At 40.8% G+C, this 22,529-nt stretch overlaps 1 protein-coding gene across 2 annotated transcripts in view; it reads left to right on the top strand.

Moving 5' to 3' along the window:
• The window catches only part of LOC135700748 (adenosylhomocysteinase-like 1), a 34,537-nt gene that overhangs the window by 9,683 nt on the left and 2,325 nt on the right, over positions 1-22,529 (top strand). The window contains exons 1-4 of one of the 2 annotated variants that reach the window (XM_065221378.1): positions 4,437-4,454; positions 4,866-5,355; positions 21,524-21,843; positions 22,133-22,482. In XM_065221378.1, the coding sequence (XP_065077450.1) occupies positions 5,346-5,355; positions 21,524-21,843; positions 22,133-22,482 (680 nt within the window). In that variant the 5' untranslated portion in view covers positions 4,437-4,454; positions 4,866-5,345. Of the gene's footprint in view, positions 1-4,436; positions 4,455-4,865; positions 5,356-21,523; positions 21,844-22,132; positions 22,483-22,529 lie in introns of those variants that run through there. The other variant, XM_065221377.1, reaches the window with a different exon arrangement.

Raw genomic sequence — 22,529 nt, 5'->3', positions numbered from 1 at the left:
ATCATGGCGGATAGGAGACCTTAGGCCAACCACCTACTGCTGTCTCCGAAATCTTCAAATTGTTACAGAAACCAACAGAGAAAGACATAGAACTGATTTAACGGCAACGACTTTTAGCGCAAAACAACGGACACGAATTGGATCATGGAATGTATTGACGTTAGCCCAACAGGGTAAACTGGCACAACTCGCCAACGAGGCGCGACGCATGAAGCTAGAAATCATGGGACTGAGTGAAGTTCGTTGGCCAAACTTTGGAGAATACAAACTGCCGTCGGGACAGGTACTACTATACTCTGGTATTAGAGGTGAAAACGCTCCCCGCCATCGTGAAGTTGGTTTCCTACTTAGCGTCCAGGCAAGTGCTGCGCTCATCAAGTGGGAGCCTATTAATGAGAGGATAATCGTTGCCAGATTAAGAACACGGGTTCGTAACCTTACCATAATCCAATGTTATGCGCCAACCGATGCTGCCGAGCTACAGGACAAGGAGAATTTTTACATGAATGCCGTCGTGGATAAGGTTCCAAAGGGTGACATCAAGATCTACACTGGCGACTTCAATGCGTAGATCGGCTCCGACAACACGGATTATGAGCGTGTCATGGGACGCCATGGTCTCGGCGAAATGAGCGAGAACGGTGAGCTGTTTGCAGTATTTTGTGGCAATAACGACATGGTGATCGGGTGCTCGCTCTTCCCCCATCGGCCAGTGCACAAAGTCACGTGGGTTTCCCGTGATGGACATACCGAAAATCAGATCGGCCACATCTGCATCAGCCGAAAATGGAGACGGAGCCTTCTTGATGTCCGGAATAAACGCAGCGCATCGCGTCTGACCATCACCTTCTAATCGGCGAAATCCGCCTACGCATCGCGCGGATCCAGCGACGGGAGGAGAGACTCGGGCGGCGGTTCAACACACGCCGACTTGAAGATCCAGCGGTAAAAAGGTCTTTTGTTGAAGAACTTGAGACTCGAGCTGCGGACGTTCCAGAAGGTGGCAGCGTAGAAGAACAATGGACGGCCATCAAGAATGCCTTTATAGAAACAATCGAGAACAACTTGGGTGAGCTGCGCACCCAGAGGAAAGAGTGGATCACAGATGAAACCTGGCGGAAGATTGAGGAGCGTAGAGAAGCAAAAGCCGCGATAGAGCGGGCGAGAATCAGAGGAGCCAAGAACGAAGCCCGTCAACGGTACTCGGCTCTAGAGAAGGAAGTCAAGCGCTCTTGCAGACGGGACAAGCGAGCGTGGGTGAACTCCCTGGCCGACGAAGGGGAGAAAGCCGCAAACACTGGCGATATACGCCTCCTCTACGATATCTCACGACGCCTGAGTGGAGCAAGGATGAACCCGAGGATGCCAGTGAAGGACAGGACTGGACAATTGCTTACCGACCCCACTGACCAGCTGAAACGCTGGTTTGAGCACTTCGAACTTCTTCAAGTTTCGACGGCCAACCAGCCATCAACATCTCGGCATGATCCGCCTAGGGTGCGGCACATCACTCGCGTCAATTCCGAGGCCCCATCATTGCAGGAGATTGAAGCAGCTATCCGAAGCATGAAATCGAACAAGGCTCCAGGGGTCGATCGCATATCAGCAGAGATGCTCAAAGCTGACCCCATGCTATCCGCACAAATGTTGCATCAACTATTCTGTAATATTTGGGACACCGCGACTTTTCCGGCCGACTGGATGCAGGGCATCTTAGTGAAGGTCCCAAAGAAGGGGGATCTGACTGTGTGCGACAATTGGCGAGGCATCATGTTACTGTGTATTGTTCTCAAAGTTCTGTGCAAAGTTATCCTGAATCGGATACAGGAGAAGATCGACGCGACTCTCCGACGGCAGCAGGCAGGATTCCGTGCCGGAAGATCTTGTGTGGATCATATTGTCACGTTCCGCATTATCCTGGAGCAGGTCTATGAATTCCAAGAGTCCCTTTATTTGGTATTCATTGACTACGACCGTGCTTTCGACCGTCTCAATCACGAGAATCTGTGGGGCGCCCTGAGACGCAAGGGAGTCCCGGATAAAATCGTCAACCTCATCGAAGCGCAGTATGAGGCTTTCACGTGCAGAGTTCTGCATAACGGAGCCTTGTCCGACCCTATCCGGGTAGTCGCTGGTGTGAGACAAGGATGTATACTATCACCGCTACTGTTTCTCATCGTAATCGACGAGATCATGGTAGGTGCAATTGACCGTGTACCGAACCGTGGGCTGCTTTGGCAGCCTATCACCATGGAGCATCTCAACGACTTCGATTTGGCTGATGATGTTGCTCTACTAGCACAACGGCGCTCTGATATGCAGAGTAAGCTCAATGACCTAGCCGAACGCTCCTCTGCGGCGGGTCTTACCATCAACGTCAACAAGACCAAATCGTTGGATATCAACACGGGCAACCCTTCCAACTTTACGGTAGCGGGGCAAGCAGTGGAGAAGGTCGAAAGTTTCCAATATCTTGGCAGCCAAATAGCGTCGGACGGCGGGACCAAGAGTGACATAGGTACACGAATCAAGAAGGCTAGGGCTGCCTATCCAACCAGATAAGTCAACGCACCAAAATCCGAATTTTCAACTCGAACGTGAAATCTGTGTTGTTATACGCCAGCGAGACGTGGTGTGTATCAGCGGAGAACACTCAAAAGCTGCAGGTCTTCATCAACCGATGCCTGCGGTATATAATTCGTGCCTGGTGGCCTCACAACTGGATCTCGAATGCCGAGCTCTATCGTCGATGTCATCAGAAGCCGATAGCAACAGAAATTCGAGAGCGAAAGTGGAGGTGGGTCGGCCACACACTTCGACGGGGCGGAAACGAAATCTGCAAGCAAGCGCTGGATTGGAATCCGGCAGGACATCGCAGCAGAGGTAGACCCAGGGGCTCATGGCGGCGGAGCCTCAATAAGGAAATTAAGCAAGTCGATAGGAATCTGACCTGGGTCAAGGCAAAAGCGAGCAGCCGCCCAGGATGGAAGTCTTTCACGTTGGCCCTTTGCACCGCTGGTGGTGCACAGGACCCTTAAGTAAGTCATGTACATAATTGGATGTGTCGCTTGTAGGTGTTGGTTCAAGAAGAATCTAAGCCTACCATGATGCGGGCCTCTCTTGTAGAGAAATCGGTCGGAAACTGTTTCGATCACGTACCGTTGTCGGAAGATTACTAAAAAATGGCGACCGACGTGGAAAGAAAAGTAAGCTTACGCCGAAGGGTAAGCAAAGATTTTTCTAGAGCAGCCAAGAGTGCAGATTTGCAGCTTCCGATCCCTCTGTCAAGCCATGAAGGCCTGGTTTTCTGACAAAAACATAGTGGTTCTCGAGTGGCCATCTTGTTCTCCGGATCTAAACCCTATCGAAAAGCTTTGATCAATTCTTGATCGTCGCGTTTACGAAAATGTCAAACAATTTGACAACGTAAAAATGCTGACATGTCAAATTCGAGAATACTGGTCGCAGATCAATCAGGATAACCTGGAAAAACTGATTTTGTCCATGAAATCACGGTTCATTGAAGTAATTCGAAACAATGGCTCTTACACTCATTACTAAACTCTCCTTCACGTATGTTAAATTACATTGACGAAATAAAATCTTAATTGAGGGTGGTCTTATTCGCACCCTTTTTATTGTTCTCGAAGGCTGTATGGTTAATGGCCCAATAAATCGCCATAATTTTACCCTGATTTGATTTACTAAAGCGAGTATTGAATCAACAAAGTAGGACCACAAGAAATCATATTGCAAAAGCAGATCGTTTGTTTACTCAACACATGACATGGAGCTAGTGATTGGAAAACTGACCAAAATAGCGTACACCGAAAATCCAGTACATCCACCCTATTTAGGCATTTCTATCTAAAGTGCTTGCGGTTGTTAAGTACGTGTATATGAAGCCTATTATCCGTTGGCATGTACTGCTATCAAAGTCAACGTAATATTTTTCCACATGTCCGAACTGACTCCATGCTGGCGTTTGCTGCTCAGTGCCTTTTCCTCCCGGATTGGTCTGACGACGAGCCGACGGACTACCTACGGTGTTAGGTGTGTAGATACCGTCACTCGCAGAAGATAGAGTACACTTACGTACATACATGCCTATTGCCATTAAATACATTTAGTAAGTACACAATATAGTAGACATCAGCAGCCAAAGAGTCAAGGAGGTGTTAATGCAAGCTACGTAGTTGGACAAGTTTTTCAACAAGGAATAAATATCTGAAGGCACGTGCTAGATATTTTAAGACCATCCTTTTAACAAGTGCGGGTGCACAGCCAACTGAGGTGGATTAATTCCGGTGGAAATTAGCCACTGGTTGCTTGTTACATTGCTGCTGTTGTTACAGTTATCACAGTGCGAGTGAGATAGAAAAGGCATCACGTGTTGCTGCTCGTCTGTGAGTTGGCGATCTTGTGATATACGATCTGATCACTCCACCATACTGGTAAGGTTTTATGTTGTAAGGGTCGTCGAAAAGTGAAAACTGTTCCACAAATTGAAACCAATTGAGAACAAAGTGTGACATTCTCGTAAATAATTGGCTTAAACGATTGGAAGCACTGTGTGGACACGCGAATCGTTTTCTGAGCATATGATTACGCACCGCGCGCTGAGGTTTTATTGGAAAAGAAGGGTAAACACTCGTCGAGACAGAGAAAAAGACCCCAATTTGGGTTGTAACCAGTAGGCCCTACTTACTTACGGTGCTGTTGATTGTGCTAAATTAGAAATTCATAAGCAAATTAAACACGAGAGCCGCGGATATGGCCGCTAATTAAAATGACAAACAATTTCAAATGAGGTAGATAAAAAAGGTAATTTATGGTTTTCTTCTTTTTCTTCTTCTCCACTGTAGGCCTGTGACGAACGACGAGTACTTGCGACTGGTTTCGAACAAACAATTGCAATCATATGACGCTGAGGACGGAGGAGTACATACGGCGATTGGTGTCATCTGAGGGACGACGATCTAGCTATTAGTTTTCGGGCCCCATCCCACTGCAGTTATGCAATAGCCCCAGTGGAGTCGAAGGCGGAGACCCTCAGTGTGTGTGTGTGTGTCGTTATCGTGATTTATAATAAAATTGATTAAATTGTTGAGATCTGTTCACAATCGTCGGGAAGGCTACTCTCTCGAGCAGGGAAGAGAAAAAAAAAGCTATCTTAGCAAAAGTGTCGTCAATGGTCGTCGTCATTTTATAGTCGGTGGCGATATCGTGGTCGTGAAGTGAACAAGCAGTGAGAAGACAGTTCGTGTTTGAGCTGTTCCCACTATTGTGGGGACTCGTGTTAGTCTCGGTCGTAGCCGGTTAGTCTTTATCAGTCCACCGTCAAGATGAGTATGAGTAAGTGGATTTTTTGTCGTTTAACTCTTTGTGATTGTTTGGAAATTTTTAGGAGTAGCAAGTGTGATTGGTTCAGTTGTTCCTTGTCAAATGGGGGGTTTTTGTTTCAAGTGATTGAGGATTAGTTGTGATCATGTAAAGTGTCCGTCAAACTAGTGGTTAGATTTTATACGTGATTATCGGTACAAAAAAATTAGAGTAATGGAAAATGGAGTGTTCTGCAATCGCAATTATCAATGCCCTAAAGTAACTGCAGAATGTCGTAAAACTGCATACTTCGGCTGTGTATTGATTAATTTTACTAGCATCGATAAAACATATTCAAAGAATTTTACTCAGAAAAATATGTTATTTAAAACGATGTACTTTACCCATGAAGAAAAAGTCGTGTACCAATAAACGGAAAAGTGCTACCATCCTTAAATGGATGACAGAATAGATCAGTGCTAGGAAAGATTGCTTGACAAATCGACAGCCTTCCGTTTGTACTTGAAATTGATGACTTTGTGAGGAAAAGCACCACGTGACTAGCCACCTTCTTGGATCTGTCATACCCCCTACATCAGCGCTGCCCAGCAATGGCATAATTCTAGTCCAATTTTATTCATCATTATGAATTTCAGTCCAACATGAATGAGAAAGAAACAAAATGCAGCTTGAAACATGTTCATCGAAAGTAGATACAGCCATTTAAATAAGCTATTTTCGAAAGGTTGGACAGGCCTGCCCTACATTCAGGTTGAATCCAACATTTCTTCGATTTTGACATTATGGTTCTATGGGATTTGACGTTTTGGTTCAGGGTTCTATCCTGAATCAGGAGGAAAATTAACAGGCTGGTTTTTCAGTAATAGCCTCTAAGCAAACCTTGGAGTTAGAGCTGTAAAAGGGTGCCCTCAAGGAGGCGTGCTTTAACCTCTATTATGGTCTTTAGTAGTTGACAAATTTCTCAAAAACATTTGGAGCACAACTGCTTTAAATTATGTTTCGTCGTGATGCGCCACATAAGGGTTGAAAATAAACCCTCCTAAGACCACTAATGTACCGTTCACATGGATCAGAAAATTTTCTATAAGTAACATAAAATTGAAAGGAAGATCTCTAGAACAGTAAACTTCAACTCGAATTCACATCTAGAGCAGGTGCTCTTTGGATAAGTAAAAACACTTTTGGTAGGAAATGCGACCTAAAACCAAAAATGATCCACTGGATTTATTTGACGATTGTAAGATCCAGAATATCCTACGCATCATGGGTTTGGTTGCCTAAAACTAATGAAAAATCAGCTCAGAAGAAGCTGGGAAGACTGCAAAGACTTGCTACCCACTCAATAACTCAATAACGCAAGAAAGAGCACACCGAGTATTGCACTAGATAACCCGTAACGTGGGTAGATCACCTTTTCGTGGTACGTTACGGGATTCCTAGTCCTGACTACTTCAAAACTAGGGGAACAGGATTTTTCAGTAATCAAAGGAACACATCTTAGTCCTTGTTACTTTTTATGCCTTGTTGCTAGTGATAAGTCCTCGGGTTGCCTGGACCGAGGATGATCTTGAAACAAGCAAAAAATGAGTTAGTCTTCATCTATGTGATTTCTAATATTCTATTCGTTGTTCCGTGGTTAAGACTAGGGTTCTGATGGATGGTCATTATACTTAATTTTGTTGCTAAGGAATCCAATTTTGACTGAAAAAGGGCGCGCTTTTGGAGTATGATCTCACTCTTCGAAGGGTATAAATAGCGGGACCTTTCAATTAGAATCGATTCCTTGCGATGAAGGCAAGAATGGCAACTGTATTAAAACCGAATACTTCACAATTTCTTAATAGTGATAGAGTGATACGACAAGCACTAAACTAAGGACACGGGATATACTACAAAAGATCAAATTACTGGTCGCATTGGTTTTATGTCCCGAACAGAGGAAAAAAATGGCACTAGATGCTCAACTTTATCGGCGTCGGTTGCATCAATTTATCCAATTAGTAGCTGAACGGACAAAGTTCTTCCTTGAAGGTGATTTTACAGGACAACTTAGTATTCTAAAAATATTTTATATTGATTCTCTTGTATTACAAAATGAAGACTGGATGGAGGAAAAATATCATTTTGATCGTTTATACAATGCGACGGAATTTGATCTTAATGCTTGGCAAAGTTGTAGACCAAACATCCGTCCAGGATCACCTTTTTTTATACAGACGATTCAAGATTGAACAATCGTGTGGGAGCAGGGGTGGCTGGTCCAGGGATAGATATCTCAATATCTATGGATACTGGTCAACCGTGTTCCAAGTATAATTCAAGCAATTCTTGAATGCTCTGTAACATGCTTGCGCAGAAATCTTAATCATTCGAATACCTGCATTATGTCTGATAGTCAAGCAGCATTAAATGCTGTAAAATCAGTAACATGCAATTCGAAACTCGTATGGAAATGTGCAATGTCACTTCAGAAATTGGCCTGTCAAAACTAAGTGCACCTACATTGGGTTCCTGGCCACTGTGGAATTGATGGGAAAGGAAGTTCCATTGCTAGGCAATGGAAACGGTTCATAATTCCGAACATTTTAATAACTAGCAGAATTCTTGAATTATCAAAGAAAGATCTCAGTGTCTATACTGGTCTGATAACAGGACATTGTCCATGTAAATATCACTTGAAGTTAATGGGAAAACTTCTTGTGTCGATTCTGTGAAATAGAAAAGGTAGACTCTGAACACCTGCTATGCTCTTAAAGGTACAGTAATCTTCAATAAAAGGTGTATTTATCTGGATAAGGGGCTGGCAGAACCCTTTGATATTTGGAATGCAGGTCCCAGTCAAGCAGTACGTTTCATTCGAAATGTAATACCTTTCTGGGAAAATGTTTTTGGTCAGTCTATGTCGATCGCTTCCCAACATAGTGATACGACATACTTCAAGCAATTATAAAAACGGGGAATATATCACAGGAGATCAAAGTAATGGTCGCAATGATGAATATACTCAACACTGATAAAATAGCCCCTTTTGCTATGCTATGTTATTACGTTGAAGACGTCATCTTCTGTACCTTCTACAGATGTCCTAAATTCCACGGGTGTTACACTCAGCATACGTCAATACAATTAGCATGACAAGGCCAAACACAGAAATTTAAATAATTTCCAGGCAAAATCTAAATAACTGCAACGAACTAATACGGAGGAATTGCGAGAAGTTCCGAGAAATCCCTCGAGTGACGCTAAGAGGGCCTCTACAGCAAGTCCAATGGAATATATGAACATGGTCGGATGAACCAATCATATATTTTTTGGCATCCAAAAATATGACGAACATCTTGAGGAGATTCAGAAGACTTTGAAATTGACAAGATTTAAATATTTCAAATGTAATTCAAAGCTATGTTCCCAGATATACAACAGCCAATTTAGAAGATCTTGGATGAGACTCTTTTGAAGGACTACCACAACAAATACATATAGCTGTTTGGTCAAGTACACAGGACTATATGCAATATCAAACAATCTAGAACAAGGAAAATCGATTGCATTTAGCACCAGTTGTATGGATGTATAGGTGGCACAGACATTGTGTAGTACTAGAATTTTGACTAGAATGGGATACGTTAATCGATTTGCTTGGGACCAATAGGCTAGTCAAGCAGTGAAATTTAAAATCGTTAGTTTCGTATTGATTGTTGGTTGTACTCCTTTAATCGAGTAACTCAAAAGGTACAATTTGAGGTACTAGCTTAAAGAAATACAACGGTAGTACAACCAACAATCAATACGAAACTAACGATTTTAAATTGGCTCACTCCTTGACAAGCCTATTGGTCCCAAGCAAACGGTTAACGCACCCCATTCTAGTCGAAATTCTAGTACTACACAATGTTTGTTTTGATTCGCTATGAAGGTTTGACAGATAAAATGAGGGGTTAGTGGATTTTCCTATGTTTCGAGGGGTGAATCGATTAGCTTGGGACCGAAGAGAGTACCAGAGCTGAGCCAAAAAGTTGAGCACGTTATTTCGGGACCTTCTAGTCTTAGAGTTACCTCTATGGTACAACAGTGTACTTTGTATGTCTGTACAAGGTAAAACTTTCATAGCGAATCAAAACAAACATTGCGTAGTACTAGAATTTCGACTAGAATGGAGTACGTTAATCGATTTGCTTGGGACCAATAGGCTAGTCAAGTAGTGAGCCAATTTAAAATCGTTAGTTGCTACCGGTTGGTAGAACCCTTATTCTATACCCAATGGGTCACTTCTGTGAACATTTTGGGGACAAATTTATGAAAAATTTGTCTCACAACTATTCTCACATGTCACCGGGAAATGGTGGATTATTTTGAGGACCTGCCGCCATCGGATGTTCACGCTAGAATTTTCGAGGATAACGGGCCGTGGGATTTGCCGAAAAACCAGTATAATGGAAAAGAGTTTGAGGTACATTTTCAGTCTGAAAATTATAAACTAATCACTTGATTTCTGGCAGAGTGACGGCATTTTAACCGTGCTTTTATGCATTGTGTGAATGGGTGATTTTAATGGATGCAATGAAATTAGTTTAATTTCGACAGTAATACTGCAATTGTGACAACGTACCATACCAATTTCATGGTTGGCTGTAGCTCACTCTTGTTCAGTCAGGTAGGGAGAACACCGACAAACCGACTTGAATGACCATAGAAATTGCCATGAAATTTCTACTCAAAGCACAATAAAGACTGGAACGCGCAAAAATTGATCGACAAAAAAATCGTTTCTTTCAGTCAAAATTCATATCATAAAAATCTTCTTATTTTTTCTTTTGGTAGTTCAATTCATATATTTAAAGGAAAAAAATGTTCGTTTATTCTTTTGGTTTTGCCAAATCCGAACTGCTGTGCCTTCCGCTTAACCCCTTCCATTCAATTTTGCATAGTGGTTTCATCGACCTTATTCGCCGCTGAACGCCAGTTAGATTTAAACTGCTCCATGGATTTATTAGTTTTTTTTTTAGATTCCGTTTGACCAAGGCCCAATACCGTTCGATAGGGCGGAGTTCTGGGCTGTTGGGAGGGTTGTGGTCTTTGGGTACCACAACCACGTTGGTCGCATCGTACCACTCGATTGCCTTTTTCCCATAGTGACAGCTCGCCAAGTCCTGCCAGAACAGCACAGATCTATTATGTTGCTTTAGGAATGGTAGCAGCCACTTTTCCAGGCACTCCTGGGCGTAGATCTCTTTATTGATGGTTCCCGTAGTAATAAAAATGTCGCTTTTTAGACCACACGTGCATATGGCCTGCCAGACGAGATATTTTTCGGGAACTTCGATAGTTTGATGGTTTTGAAAATTTCAGCCACCTTCCCTTTTCCTGATGCGGTATAAAACTCCTGTCCCGGAAGCTGCTTGAAATCCGCCTTCACATAAGTTTCGTCGTCCATGACGAAACAGTCGAACTTTGTGAGCAGATTCGTATACAGCTTTCGGGACCTCAGGGCTGGTAGCAGGTTACTTTTTAGTGACTTAGTCACTATTTTGAAGCCAGTCACTAAAAAGTCACTTTTTACACCAAAAAGTCACTAAAGTCACTATTTCCCTAAAAATAGTCACATAATCATTTTTTCACTACTAAAATAGAGTGAAATTTAAAAATATCAACAAAATGTTTAAATTGAGTACTTGGCACTAAGAAAGTCTACAGTAGTTTTAACAAAATATGCATATCTGTTAAAAAATTCAAATTTTTAACTAGGGTGACCAGTGAACCGCAAAACTTTAGAACAACATAAAAACGAAAATAATCTACTTTAACTAATCATGTGCTATTACTTCATGCGTGAATTTAACGATTTACATACTCGGAGACGCTTAACGTCAAATAGAGATTTTATACGATAGATGAGATTAAATTATAGAGTTGATAGTTATAGTACGGCAGTGTGAAAATTGTATATACAAAGTAGAAAGCGAGCAAAGGATAATTTTGAGGAAGGTACGAATCGGGTTTACGTTGTTTACGTCAGATGGCGACTTGAGTGTGAAATAATCGATAGAACTATTTCCGCGCATCGGAGGTACATGAGCAAATCGGCGATCATCCCTTTTGCCAGTGGTGGCAGGGGGAAACACCCCTTACCATCCCTCATTACGGATGAGCTTGGTAAAGGAGATGCTCTACCCGATTCGTACCTTCCTCAAAATTGTCCTTTGTTCGCTTTCTACTTTCTGTATACAAATTTCACACTGCCGGAACTATCAACTCTTTACTTTCATCTACTCATCTATCGTATAAAATTTCCACTTTCATTCGCATTTCCAATTACGAAAATAACCTATTTCAAAGAATTTTGTTGATTGTTGTACAAAGAATTTCAAGAAAGCAATAATATTTTTGTAAAAGCTTATTTGCCTCTAAGTTTAAAAGAAGGGGAGTTCTAAAAAAGTTTTTTAGATCATTCTGAAGAAATTCTGTGAAAAGTTCTTAGCGAATTATCAAAGTTATCTACCTAGATATATCAAAATTTTAAAGATTTCGAAAGCAGAATCAAATTCAAGATCATAAAAAATGGAAATTACTATTTGCTAGTCATCATGGAGTAGATTCCGTTGTGAGATTTGATAAAATTAAAGGAATTTATGAAATTTGATTTTAAGTTCCATGACATAAAAAGTTTATTTCAATATCAAACCGTATTTGAATTTCTATGTTACCATATAAATGGTTACTTATTTAGTATTTAGAAGTCACTATTTGGTCACTATTTCCGTAATTTTAGTCACTAAAGTCACTACTATTATATCGCATCAGCACTACCAGCCCTGCGGGACCGCTGCTTTCCCGACGTGTTTTGTTTGTAATCTCGGTTCGCCACCTCCACCTTCTTAAACGTCGGCAACCCGGCTCGTTTCTTGGCCCGCTGCACAGTAGTATGGGAGACATTGAGCTTGCCAGCGACGTCCCGGATGGAGATGTTAGGATTCCGCTTATATTTCACCGCCACCTTCTTCGTCGTCGCTGCCACGTCCGGATTATGATTGTCGCCGCTTCCAGGCTTCCTGGCGGTCGACAGACGCTCCCCGAACACTTTTGAAACGTTTGTCACGGTCGATTTGGCCACATCCAGCAATTTTGCAAACTTGGCGTGTGAGAACGTCGGATTCTCTTGCTGCGCGAGCAAAATTGTGACACTCTGCTCCTCTTGCTTGGACGTCATTTTGAAAACTGGAGAGCAAACGGTGAAAATTCATCATAGCAACCATTGTATATACACTCAACTTCCAAATGCAGCATTTCAGGTTTTTTTTTATGCACACCAATTTGAAGTTGACCAATTTATGCGCGTTCCAGACTTTACTGACATCTGTCTCCGTGTTCGCGGAAAACGTTCATCTAAACCACGAACACGCGTGCAAAATGTATGAGTTGGTTCGTGTCTGGTCTATTCTGGACAAGTCAGTCACATTTGAATCGTTATAGATTTTTGAGCAAAAGATAAGTTTAAATTTCATATCGGTTTGTCAGTGGGGAGACTGCCGGCTTCGGTAATATCTTTACCTATCATCGTCAAGGGGATAAATTAAGTCCTTGAGTCCTCATTTTTTCATGAGAATTCGTCATGTTTCAGAGCATTGTTTGGCCAGATTTGAGCTCTCAAGGGCTTTGCTTACCCCCTGACGATTATAGGTAAAGGCACTTTTGAAGACGAAATTTCGCATATTAAAAAATGACTATAGTCCATTTTAAGCGCCATTTCTGATCAGCAGATTTTTCAATTCAGTAATGAACTTAATCATTGTGAGAAGTGACATCTACATTGAACTGATGCAAAATTTGAAATTTTCGCTCCACGGTGCTCGAACGCGGTTCCAAATTGGGTTCTGATTAGCCTCCCAAAAATTTAACTCATTTATTAAGAAACTGACTTGACACAAACCTAATTAATTTTATAAGGAAATTACTAAGGAAATTTCTAAAAAATTTGATCATATCTAGGGGAATTTACGTATTTTCGGCAACCTAAGCAGCGACATTCTTTCTATAGTCTTTTTCTCTATGGAACGCACACATGTGCAGTATTGGTTTGTTTACAATCTTTTGCTGCCAGCTGCTCTAACAATTTCAGTCGAAAGAATTGTCAAAAACTGTTTTGAAACGCTTTTACAAAGCTCCAATCTTCTCTAGTGAGAGCGAGTATTATCGGCAACGAGTTTTTCTTCGGCAACCGTTCCATTTGAATTGCATGTAAATCTGCTGTTCTATTATCGGCAAATCGAAATCAGCTACAATTTGTAGTGCGTGTGTTTCATTTCAAGAAAACCCTGCTAGATTGCTTTTTCTCAGTGGTAAAAAATACTCAAATTAAAGCTGAAAGCATAAAGAATTTTTTGCATGCATTCAGCGAAGTGTTTTCGTAAGAAAATCCAGTGAAAATAGTGTTTCAATTTGGGTTGCTGAAAATAGTCTGTCATGCCGAAGCCATCGTTTCCATCGTTAAAATACTAAGCCATCGTTAAAAATTTACCATTTCACTCTGCTTTAAAAATGAAAGCTATGCTTTTCGATCAAATGTAAGGAACAAAAGTTATTAATGATTCAAGTCATTAATGTCTTATGGATTATGCTCAATCGGTGTTTCTGGGGCGTAGAATAGAGCAAAACAATCATCCACACACTTAAAAAAATCATGTAAATCTAGGTGCTCTGAGAGTGACATATACGAGCGTAAATTTTGACATAAATTTGAGTTAGAACAGACGCGAAATATAGCTCAATCAAACGTACTTTTCGTCGAGCAACGACCTTTTCAGTCTCAGAGCACTTAATATTACATGAGATGTTTGCTTACGTCTCATCTTTTATGTCAAAGACGGATTCCGTAACGTGTAAAATTAGTTATTTCTAAGTATGTATGTCACACTGCAGAATACAGTGTTGCCCACAATACTGCTGCTAGATCATGCCAAAAGATTATCAATCTCTTAAACAATTAATAAATATTTAATTTGCCGTTGGGCTGAAAAACGATCTTCTGCAAAGGTTGTAGCTGTGAAAATTTCCCTTAAGAATAGCTATAGAACTTTCAAACAGTGCAATATGGACAAGGCTACTGTGTTACCTGACTTATAACGAATATACGTTGTATACGAGTACCCCAAATACAACGTATAGTTTGTCTAATTTTACATTGCAAATGCTATGCAAAATTAGACGAGTCATACATTGTATTCGGGGTACTCGTATGCAGCGTATATTCGTTATAAGTCAGATAACACAGTAGAAGACAATGAATGAAAAGTTTGGTTTCCCATAGTAATTTCCTTATAAACTTCAAATCAAGAACAACATGTGAAAAGGGCATACAAGCTTTTTGTAAACAAACGTTCTTATGCCCTTTTGTTGTCACCCATATGATACCAACGCAAACCATCAACATCGCCGGATAGGGGAAGGTTTCCCCTTCCCGATAATGTTGTTAGTCTGCGTGGGCGACCCTCGGTTGGCGAGAAGAGAGTCTACAAAGGTTTGTTTACAAAAAGTTAGTTCCCTACCAAATTTGTTCTAATTTTGGTAGGCTAATCAGGACCCAATTTAAAGCCGTTTGAGTGGAGCAAAAATTTCAAATTTTGCATCAGTCTGTTCTGGCAGGCAAATTGGCACCTTTTATTTAATAAAATTTACCATTATGGGCGTAGCTAGAGGGAGATTAAGGAGAGTTGAAAACCCCCTTTGATCCAGTAATAAAATAAAATTTTGGTAAATTCAAGTATCTTGGAAATTTACATACCAGTTTTTATACATAATCTGAAAAAGATCCATTTTCTGCGCACAACAATATTTTTATCGATCCCATAGACATTCATCTCGGTTTTTAAATCAAGATTTAAATTTTAAATTTTTGACACTAAATCTATTAGTTGACACACAGGTAGACGTTCAACCATTGAAATTGTTGGGTAAATTTTCAAATTAAAATACATTAGAAATGGTTTGCTCACTAGCGCCGCGAAGGTTACTTATTGCTACAATAAAATTGACACATGAAGCGACAAATCCTGTTGTTTTTCCTGCTGTTTCGTGTGAGCCGTTTCTTAAATTATTGTAATGGTTTTCATACCATCGGCAATGTTAACGAAAGGAAGCAAGCCACTCTCGATGTGTGTCACGCGATCGGCAACCATTGTGTGGTTTTCTTCATTGTTCTTCATCAACAATTCTTTCGGTCGATGTTTCGTCGACTTTGGAAAGCAACCGTTTCGTGATGAGTGTGTGAGTGATGGCCACGTTTTGCATCCATTGCTGCAATGGAAGCGCTCTGCCCCCCGTTGGCTATTCTGGCATACAATGAAACCACTGGAAGCGGATACCGTTCTGATGGATGAGGCTTATTGGATAGCGGAAGATAAAGCGTTTATTGTGTTGTACTTTTTGACTATAGTTTTACGATGTTTTTGTACAGTGAACAAGAATCCTCGGTTCTTTCAAGTTAAATCGAATGAGCCTTATCAAATAAATTATTAAACAGACAGGCAATGTTAACATTGGCAAACATTTTCACAACATGAGCAGCGATTGGATTTCGCTTTCATTTTTAATGTAGATTACAAGTATGTATTTACCTGGATAATTGCATATTCGTAATCTGCAGCTAGGATGGAGAAGTAGATAACACACGTGGAATTAATTTTATAGCTTGTTCTTCTTGTCATACAAATTTGTGCCATTGATAGTCAAATCAAAATGGGCGTAGCAAAGTAGCGTGTTTTGCTTTGAGCTTGTAGTGATTGTTTTAGATTGTTCAGTTTGCAGTGAGAAAATGTAGTTTTCTGTTTTGTAGTTTATTATGCCATTAAATATTTTTCAAAAACCCTGGTTTATTGTATCTTTTAATGTTGATTTGAGTATATTGAATGAATGAATTTAACACTCCGAATACGGTGGGTAAAATACTTTACGCCGACTACGAAGCCTCCAAAAAACGTGTAACAGCAAGTTTGCAATAGCATAACTGAGCCATTTCTTAATGAATTTCAAAAATTGTGGTACCTCTAGAATTCCTAGGGTCTGTAGATTATTTTGATTGTAAAAAGATTAAAAATAGGGTCGTCTACTTCATTCAAAAGCGAAAAGAGTCGTTACACGTTTTTTTTAAAAGGAGTGTTTATGGGTTTTGCAAGTGACCTAAGATCCATAAATTAGATTAATGGGCACAAATGTTCATAACTAGTAAGAATACAGTCATGATTCCTATATATGGAACCTGGATATAACGGAACTGTGATATAAAACATAATTTGGGTTCATGACATAAACATGGACCCGGATGGCCATCGGACAATCCTCCAAAAGATCCGGAACATCCGTAAAGGTGTTCAATCTATAAAACTGATCCTAGAGCCCCACGTTTTTTTTTTCAAAAACACGTGGAAGTGTCATATATAAATTAATTAAGGGTCATGACATAAACATGTACCTAGAAGACCATGGGACCGTCCTCTGGAAGATCTAGAACATCCTTGAAAATGGTCAATCCATGAAACTGATCCTAGAAATCCGTGGTTTTTTTTTTCGAAAGCATTAGGAACTGTGATATAAGAAAGAATTTGGGGTCATAACATAAACATGGACTCGAATGGCCACGGGGCCGTCCTCTGGTAGGTCCGGAACATCCGGAAAAGAGGTCAACCAATGAAACTGATGCTAGAGCTCCGCAGTTTTTTCAAAACCATTAGGAACTGTGATATAAGAATTTTGGGTCCTGCATGGCCATGGGATCGTTGTCTGGAAGATCCCGAACATCCGTAAAAGTGTCAATCCATAAAACTGATTCATTAGTTCCACGGTTTTTTCCGAAAACACGTGGAACTGTGATAGAAGAATTAATTTGGGGTCGTAACATAAACAGGAGCCCGGATGACCATGAAACCGTCTTGCGGAAGATCCGTAAAAGTGATGCATCGATGATACTGATTCTAGAACTTCGTGGTTTTCTCGAGAACCTTTCGAGCTGTGAAGTTTTCAACGTATGTTTCATGTATGAAACACTTTTACGGATGTTCCGGATCTTCAGAATGACGGTCCAATGGCCATCCAGGTTCATGTTTATGTCACGACCCCAAATTTATTCTTATAACACAGTTGTTTGTAATAAACTGCGGAGCTCTAGCATTAATTTCATGGATTTACCACTTTTAAGGATGTTCCAGATCTTCCAGAGGATGGTCTCATGCCCATCAATGTTTACGTAGCGACCTTTCTTATATCACAGTTCCAAGGTATTTAAAAAAACTGCTGAGCTCTAGAATCAGTTTCATGGATGGATCAATTTTACCGATGCTCCGAATCCTTCGAAGGACGGTTTCATAACCATCCGGGTTTATGTTTATGTCACGACCCCAAATTCTTTCTTATATAACAGTTCCACGTGTTTTCGAAAAAAAAAAACTGCGGAGCTCAAGGATCAGTTTCATGGATGGACCACTTTTACAGATGTTTCGGATTTTCTGGAGGATGGTCCTATGGCCATCTGGGTCCGTGTTTATGTCATGAACCCAAATTCTTTCTTATATCACAGTTACTAATGTTATTGGAAAAACCCTGGAGTTCTAGGATCAGTTTCATCGATGGACCACTTTTAAGGATCTTTCGGATCTTCCTGTTTATTTCACGACCCTATATTATTTCTTATATCACAGTTACTAGTGTTTACGAAAAAAAAAACGTGGAGCTTTAGAATCAGTTTCATGGATGAATCACTTTTACGGATGTTCCGGAAAACTCCAAACCCAAACTCTTTCTTATATCACAGTTCCAAGTGTTTTAGAAAAAAACCGCGGAGCTCTAGGATCAGTTTCATGGATTGACTACTTTGACAGATTTTTTCGGATCTTCCTGAGCACGCTTCCATGGCCATCCGGGTGCGTGTTTATGTCATGATCCCATTTTTTTCTTAGATTACAGTTCCTAATCTAGGGTAATTCAAACAGTTAGTTGTGCATTGCCCAAAATCTCCATACAACCAGTTGAACAACCAAAACAGTTCCTAATGTTTTCGAAAAAACCGCGGAGCTCTATGATTAGTTTCGTGGATTGATCAATTTTACGGATGTTCCGAATCTTCCGGAGGACCGTTTCGTTGTCTATATGATCTATATATAGGAACCTTGACTGTATTCTGGCTAATTATGAACATTTGTGCCCATTAATCTAATTAATGGATCTTAGGCCACTTGCAAAACCCATAAACACTCCTTTTTAAAAAAAACGTGTAACGATTCTTTTCGCTTTTGAATGAAGTAGACGACCCTATTTTAAATTTTTTTTCACAATTAAAATAATCTACAGACCCTAGAAATTCTAGAGGTACCACAATTTTTGAAATTCATTAAGAAATGGCTAAGTTATGCTATTGCAAACTTGCCGTTACACGTTTTTCGGAGGCATCGTATTCGGAGTGTTAATAAACATTTTCCAATGAATAAGATAGCTGGAAACGACAGTTTTTCATAAATTACTTTACGCTAGATTTCAATACCACCTTGCGTATTCTTGTTCAACTTTAAGAAAAGCATCATCTAACTGCTTGGCTCCCAATGACAGTTCGTGACAGCTTGATTCTGGCTGCTTTTGACGTTCATATTTTTAGAGTCTGCTTCTCCCTTCCAGCCAGATCTGCATTAAACATGAAACCGAAATTGAAAGTTTTATCAATTTTAGTGCACTGGATCGCACCGAGAGGGACGATTCTATCTACGATGCAAAAAAGATTGTGTTTTGCTGTGGCTAGCTGCGCGCACGCTGAGTAGATAGAAAGAAGATTGATGACGATTCTGAAGATTTCCTGCAAAAAATTGATGAGCGATGCAAGTAGATGCGACAAATAAAAGAAGATTGTTCGAAGATTGATTCGCTAGTGTGAGATTTGTTGACCATCTAAACTTGAGATTTAGATGTGTCGCCCCCCTCGGATCGCACTGTATTACATTAGTAGAAAAACCCATCTTAGTGTCCTCGGTGTATGGAGTGAGCTGTCAATATATTGGTTATGTGTCAAAAAGCGAAGTGATTATTTTGCTTTAAATTTCGATTATAAATCGAGATAGTCTATGGGATCGAAAAAATATCATTGTACACAGAAAACGAAGCATGATATGATAACCGATTAATTTTTCAAAATTAAACGACTCAATTCCCAGAATTACGTTTTTTTTTTTTAAAGTGAAATCCTCTAAGTTTCAGGATTTTCTAAATTAACGAATCATGGCAAATGTTCGTAGGCCCAACGCTGCTACTAGGCTGAACGTGAGAGATTGAACTTAAAAATGAGTGATTCGATTTTGTCTTGGTCTAAACTTGCCAAGCTTCTCTGTAGATAAATTAAAGTGGGGATTGTTAGGAGTTCTGAGGGAACTTGCGAGTTGTGACCTATCACAATCACGATCGTCAAACAGCTGATGATAGTAACGCTTTATACATTTCTATCAATGTGCTCGTCGAAGCTCTCTCCATGACCATCTATCAAGTTGACGAAATAAGTAAAAAGCAACTGGTGAATGTCGTCTTCGGTTGTGATCCATCGCCGATCTGGTCATTCCTGACAATCACGGTACTCATCTGTGCTTGTTTTGAAGCAGTTGCTGCTTTGCTTGCATATGTGAGTGTGTTGGTGAGTGAGCCCAGCAGCTACCATTTAATTTTGCCTGTTTGTTTGTAACTCACACAGTCCTGCTGAGACGAACTTGGAATGCATAGGCGAGTGTAACGTTTTGCTTGTTAGCAGCGACCATTACTGGTGATTGTTGTTTGCCATGGCTCTACCTCTCACTGCGTGACAAAACGTTCTGTCAGCGATAGTCGGTTGATGCGAAGACGACTGTCATGTGAGTGTCATGATATTTTGCATCACTGCATAATTCCAAGGGGATTGCATTTCGAAGGAAACCTAATTTCATGGAATTTGTTAAGAGCATTGCAAGCATTTAGGAGGAGAATCAAAATGCAATTCAGAGCAGAATTCGAACCATATGCTGTGGATGAATTGAAATGAATTCAGAGGAGATATGTAAGGGAAGTCCGAGAAGAATACAAAGGGTATTCAATTCTGAGAGTAATTCTGAGAACATCTTTGGCGTGATAATTTCAAGACAATTTTGGGAAGATTTTGTAAGGATTTTTGGAAACATGACTGCTGAGATGAACTCCCAATTACTTATTTTTTTATAGATAATCTTTTGATTAGCTACCACATTGCAGCTTGAAAGGCAACAGTTTGTATTTTAGGTTTCCAAAATAAGCGTGTAAATATTGGTATCTGGTTTGAAATTGTACGATTGTCAAGGGGTATTCAACTCTGCACACCCTAATGTGTGCCACGAGATTTAGCTGTGCCGAACGTGCTACCAATCATGAGTTTGGCAACCCTGAAGTTATACTTGTGTGATTGTGTTTTCATTTTAAATTTCTTTTATGGATTCTGGCAAACATTAAGCTTTATTCTCATTTGAACGTGAGCGAAGCGGAACTGGAAGAGTTGATTACCCCTTGGCGATTGTATAAGTTTAAGGATAAATTTGACAGCCTCCAAAAATGGTCGTTATAAAGGTTAGTTCAGCTCCCCAGATTTATTCCCTGACGAATCAGCCATTATGGCTCATAATGGCTGATTTTTCAAGAGTTAAGAGAAGATCCATTAAGAAATAAGATGACCCAGGAATGTCAAAAGAAAATATAGGGAACTTTCATTCATTTGATAGTTAAGAAAACTGATTATCAGTTCAGAGTGCTTCTATAGTAATTTCTGTTGATTTCTGCATATGAGACCTTTCCGACATTTGTTATGCCGCGGATACACTTTGTATGACAAACTATGAACATGAGTATTATTTGCATAATAAATTATGAGCACATCCATGGTCACACTTGTATAGTTGTTGTATAGTGTTCATAATTATTATACAAATAATGCTCATGCTCATAGTTTATCATCCAAGTGTATCCGCGGCATTAGAGAAACTGGGAGGCCTTCCATGAAAAATTAGTTTAGGATCCTCAAGAATTACGCCCAAGTAGAATTTGTTTAGTTATTGTCAAGAAACAACTGACCCAATCACGTCTGTTTACTTCCTTTACTTCTACTGCCCCCTACAACAATTCCTAATAACTTTTCCACCCGTTTCCCCATTGGCCATAGGTTCATACACCGAGAGTTCCTCCGAGGAGGACGATCTGTCGCCGCGGGACAAGGTGCAACAGAACTCCAAGGCGTTCGCCGATTTCTGCGTCCGGAACATCAAGCAGCACTCGTTCGGCAGGCATGAGATCGAAATTGCCGAACAGGAGATGCCCGGCATTATGGCCCTGCGGAAGCAGGCCCTCGAGGACAAACCCCTAAAGGGGGCGAACATTGTCGGTTGCACACACATCAATGCCCAGACGGCCGTCCTGATCGAGACGCTCATTAGCCTCGGGGCCAACGTCAGATGGGCTGCCTGCAATATCTACTCGACACAGGTAATTTTTGTTTTTTTCGCAACCCCGCGACTCGGCTTGCTGCAAGAGCAAACATTCAGCGAATGGTCGCCGCCGTCGTCGTCTTATCAGATATGATAACGGGGTTTGTATGCTTTTGTTGGAGAAGCTGTGATGAGTGTTGTTTCATGTTCGTACGTCAAGTGGTCCCATTCTCGAAAAATTGAGGGCAATTCAAACCGCATTGATTAGAATGTCTATGATGAATTGCTCGGGGCAATTATTTATCAGCTTGTCCTTTCTGTTTGCTGTATTGTACTTTTCCATTTAGAATGAAGTGGCCGCTGCCCTGGCGGAAAGTGGCGTCCCGATCTTCGCCTGGCGTGGTGAGATCGAGGAAGATTTCTGGTGGTGCATCGACAAATGTGTTCACGCAGAGAACTGGCAACCGAACATGATCCTGGACGATGGTGGCGATGCCACGCATCTGATGCTGAAGAAGTACCCGGTCATGTTCAAGATGATCAAGGGAATCGTGGACGAAAGCGTTACCGGTGTGCATCGCTTGTACCAGCTGTCCAAGACGAGCAAGCTGACGGTGCCGGCCATGAATGTAAAAGATGCCATCACCAAGACCAAGTTTGATAGTTTGTACAGCTGCAAAGAGTCGGTGATTGATAGGTACTAGTTGATGGATTATTTTGGATTGAAGCATTGATTGATGATTA

This window comes from Ochlerotatus camptorhynchus, unplaced genomic scaffold (assembly GCF_037179485.1).
Source record: "Ochlerotatus camptorhynchus isolate MF236.1 unplaced genomic scaffold, CSIRO-AGI_Acam_v1.1 ptg000141l, whole genome shotgun sequence".
Classification (NCBI taxonomy): domain Eukaryota; kingdom Metazoa; phylum Arthropoda; class Insecta; order Diptera; family Culicidae; genus Ochlerotatus; species Ochlerotatus camptorhynchus.
Note: the sequence above shows the minus strand (reverse complement) of the source record. Positions and strands in the feature narration are given on the sequence as shown.